The sequence below is a fragment of the Sabethes cyaneus genome, chromosome 3 (assembly GCF_943734655.1).
Source record: "Sabethes cyaneus chromosome 3, idSabCyanKW18_F2, whole genome shotgun sequence".
In the NCBI taxonomy this organism is placed as follows: domain Eukaryota; kingdom Metazoa; phylum Arthropoda; class Insecta; order Diptera; family Culicidae; genus Sabethes; species Sabethes cyaneus.
Genome location: NC_071355.1, coordinates 58,213,811 through 58,217,713, shown reverse-complemented (window position 1 = coordinate 58,217,713; position 3,903 = coordinate 58,213,811). Strand labels below are relative to the sequence as shown.

Below are 3,903 nucleotides of genomic sequence, written 5' to 3'. Positions count from 1 at the left end.
CTGTTTCGTCGGAGGACCAACGAAGCTCGAAGTGGCTACTTACAAGTTTCTGACAAAATCTGTTGGATTAAGAAGTTTTGATGCGCGGTAGCAATGGACTCTTATAAAGCCGAGCGATGTCGGCGTTGACCAGCATTCAGTTCCAATTGTAGAGGTATTGTTGCCTGTCGTTTTTGTTTCTAACGGGACAGGCGAGTTCCTATAGCATCTAGTAGTTTTCCCTTATTTAAGATCTGGAAAATAATCATCCATGAATCCGTGTTTTTATCGCAGGTTTTCTTATTCTTCAGCCTTTTAATCTCTCCCTACTGGCTCGCCAATAAAATACTCATTGAAGTGCGGCTTCTACCTATCGACAAACTCGGTCTCATTCGTGATCAGATTCCTTACCATATTCCATATGTCCATATGTCCTCATGATTACAGTACAGATTCGAAGCTATGTTAATCTGTTGGTACCTCTACTTCTAGTGTCGTTAGCGCGGATTCTGCACCTGACGTTGTCGAGATGGTGGCCCAACCAGCGAGCTTCGACTACACCTAATTTGTTATTTATGCTTTTTGTTACAGTCCAATAAATCTGAAATTAAGCATCAGTCTTAAGTATACATAAACGATACGAACGATATGATACTAATCACTTATGTTTTTTTCCTGATTGTTTACAGAGAGTATTTTGGACAGACTTCAAACTCAGACTGCAGACTGCAGACTCAGAATAGGCTCGTAGGCCAAAAAATTGGTCCCATTTATGGAATATGACTTAACTATCATTGTAACACTGTAACATTGTAATACTAAGTAATACAAAACTATAAAATCAAATAACTGAATAATCTGACAATCCATAAAATACTCGTAGCTACAAGTAATTCAGGCTTGAGAGTCAATAAAGATTATGATGCTTCACGATAAATTCAACAGATTGATCACTCCCGTAACAGAGCTTACGAGCTCCAAGGTATTTCTCTTTTTCAAACGCGTCATGAAATGAAAACATAGTACGAATTGCTTCAAAAGGCTTCATTAACTGTTAAAATTAGAAGTAGAACCATAAAAAAGGGCATGCCAGAAACTAACCAATAAATGAATACAAACTAACCTAAACCTATGAACAAATTCACTTCCGCTCCAGGCGGCTCTTCAGATCCGCCAGCTGCTGCGCGATCTCGCTGGGTAAATCATGTGGCAACTGGTTCTCGTAGTACTGTTTGATATCCTCGACCTCCTTGATCCAGAAGTCCTTCGGAATGCGGAACAGTTCATCCTCGTTTACTGCACTTCTCAACCCGTCCAGGTTGATTGCTCCCGGGGCCGGAATGCGACCGATTGGGCTGTCCTGGTAGCAATCGTGCTCATCCACGCGCTGTAGAATCCAATCGATGACGCGACAGTTCTCACCAAATCCAGGCCAGAGGAATTTACCGTTGGCATCCTTGCGGAACCAATTGATATGGAAGATTTTTGGCATGTGTCCGCCAACCTTGCTGGCACGTTGTTCCATGCTTAGCCAGTGCTTGATGTAATCACCGAAGTTGTATCCGAAGAATGGTCGCATTGCAAAAGGATCGTGCATAATAACTTTGCCTTTGTGTTCGGCAGCTGCGGTCGTTTCACTGCGCATTGCAGATCCTATGAATACTCCATGAGCCCACGAATTGGCTTCATAGACCAGTGGAACTCCTTCCGGGCGACGTCCTCCAAACAAAATAGCCGAGATTGGAACACCTTCGTTGTCCTCCCAGGCTGGGTCGATAATGGGACATTGACCAGCAGGTGCACAAAATCTGGAGTTCGGGTGAGCAGCAGGAGTTTTGGATTCACCCAGCTTCCATGGTTGACCCAGCCAGTCTGTGATCTCTACTCCTGGGGCAACTTCTTTCTCCATACCTTCCCAGAAGACACCACCATCGGAGGTGGTCGCTACGTTGGTGAAGATTGTGTTCTTGTAAACAGTCTGCATAGCGTTCGGATTGGTTTCCATGGAAGTTCCAGGGGCCACTCCGAAGAAGCCATTCTCTGGGTTGATAGCACGAAGTTGTCCTTTGGAGTCGAACTTCATCCAAGCGATATCGTCTCCGACACATTCCATCTTATATCCCGGTAGGGTTGGATTCATCATAGCTAAATTGGTTTTACCGCAGGCAGACGGGAAGGCGGCAGCGATGTATTTCTTCACTCCATTTGGATCGGTGACACCAAGAATCAGCATATGTTCGGCAAGCCATCCTTCACGCTGTGCAATCGTGGAACCGATGCGGAGGGCGAAACATTTCTTGCCAAGCAACGAGTTGCCTCCATAGCCAGAACCGTAGGATACGATCTCATTTTTCGCTGGTTTGTGCAGGATAATAGTACGTTCCGGGTCACACGGCCAGGAAGGCATAGTTAGTTTACCGCTAATTGGGGTTCCTACTGAGTGCAAGCACTTAATGAAATCCTACAAAGAAAGTAAAAAAATGCGTTTCTATTAGTCAGAGCGTTCCATTTCGGAAAAACAAGTTATTTTACCGAGTTATCAGCAAGCTTTTCTAGCACTGGTAATCCCATACGCGTCATGATGCGCATAGAACAGACAACGTAAGCCGAGTCGGTGATTTCGATACCGAACTTGGACAGTGGAGAATCGATCGGTCCCATCGAAAACGGAACAACGTACATGGTGCGTCCCTGCATACATCCCGGGAAACGCGATCGAATGGCAGTATCATAATCATCGGGTGAAATCCAATTACCAAGGGTTCCTTTTACGCCTTCCTTCGGAGTTGGAATGGCTTGTTCGGGGCGTTCGGTACAGATAAAGGTCTTGGATTCAACGCGAGCCACATCAGCGGGATTAGTACGGGCCAGCCAGCAGTTTTCGTATTTCGGTAGCGATTGGATGGTTCCGAGACGCTGCAGAGTATTCAGCAGAATAGCACTTTCTTCTTCACCACCGTCGACAATATGGATGCGGTCGGGTTTGCAAAGAGCCACAGATTCTTCGACAAACATGCGGATCTTCGGCGACAGTTGAGCAACATTTCCGTTAACGATGGAAGTTCCGCGAATCTGGTTGGTAATAGATGGGCGTAATTTTGGTGAGCAGCCAAGAGCCGTCGGGAGCCTGTGAAGAGCAACAAAATATCACCAATGCATCTATTTCCTTTTTGCACCATGTTTCAGTTTACTTACTTCGTGAATTGTTCAATAACTTGAGGCATTTTGGGGCAGAATTTTCAATTGATTTTGCTGAAGCCTTTTGAATTTATTTTTGTTTTATTTTGTTGGTTGCGTTCAGAATAGATAAATTTTCTTTCGAAAATTAACTTATTTCACTTTTATAGTAGTTTGATTTCTTGATTTTAAGGCTACAACACTCGCTAAAGTCGAGCAACGCTGTTTTCATTTCACTTGATTGAATTGAAACTGATGCCTGGGCCTGACTGAGCAGGGACCTTATATACGAACATTCAACGAGCTGTTTGGAGGTACGTGATCGCTTTTTTTTCTGCAAACATGTGTGTAAGAACTGTTATCTCTCCTCATGCTGATTGGTTGACCTCGCTACAAGAACAGGGCCATTTTGTTCTATTCCGCCTTATCAACGAAGCTTCTCCTGCGTAACGATCATGTCTGTGCGTGTGCTGTGTTTTCTAGCAAGTAAATGTTACTAAAATATTTAGAAACAAAATTTGTATTAAGCTTGTATCTAAACTGTGGTAGAATGAGCAAATTTGGCTGTTATATGGTTTGGTAGGTTATAATAACAATGACACTTAACCTAGGGAGTATTGAGACCAACATAAACTGTTAGTAGTTAGTTAAGAGAATATTATATTGTTTTGGTAAATAAATTGTGCAACAACTCTTGTTTAACAAGAAAATTTTCAATCCAAATAATACATCGAGAAATTAAAATGT

At 43.2% G+C, this 3,903-nt stretch overlaps 1 protein-coding gene across 1 annotated transcript; it reads right to left on the bottom strand.

Annotated features, from left to right (window-relative positions):
* Positions 1-1,017: 1,017 nt before the first annotated feature.
* LOC128743235 (phosphoenolpyruvate carboxykinase [GTP]-like) lies at positions 1,018-3,379 on the bottom strand. The gene is made up of 3 exons (XM_053839777.1): positions 3,175-3,379; positions 2,512-3,106; positions 1,018-2,440 (listed from the first exon to the last, which is right to left on the bottom strand). The coding sequence occupies exons 1-3, from the start codon at positions 3,201-3,203 to the stop codon at positions 1,121-1,123; spliced, it is 1,944 nt and encodes a 647-aa protein (XP_053695752.1). The 5' UTR covers positions 3,204-3,379; the 3' UTR covers positions 1,018-1,120.
* Positions 3,380-3,903: the final 524 nt, after the last annotated feature.

Coding starts and splice junctions, on each gene's coding strand:
- LOC128743235 (XM_053839777.1), bottom strand. CDS start 3,203: ATGCCTCAAGTTATTGAACAATTCACGAA. Junction 3,107..3,174: donor GTTATTGAACAATTCACGAA/GTAAGTAAACTG, acceptor TGCTCTTCACAG/GCTCCCGACGGCTCTTGGCT. Junction 2,441..2,511: donor AAAAGCTTGCTGATAACTCG/GTAAAATAACTT, acceptor CTTTCTTTGTAG/GATTTCATTAAGTGCTTGCA.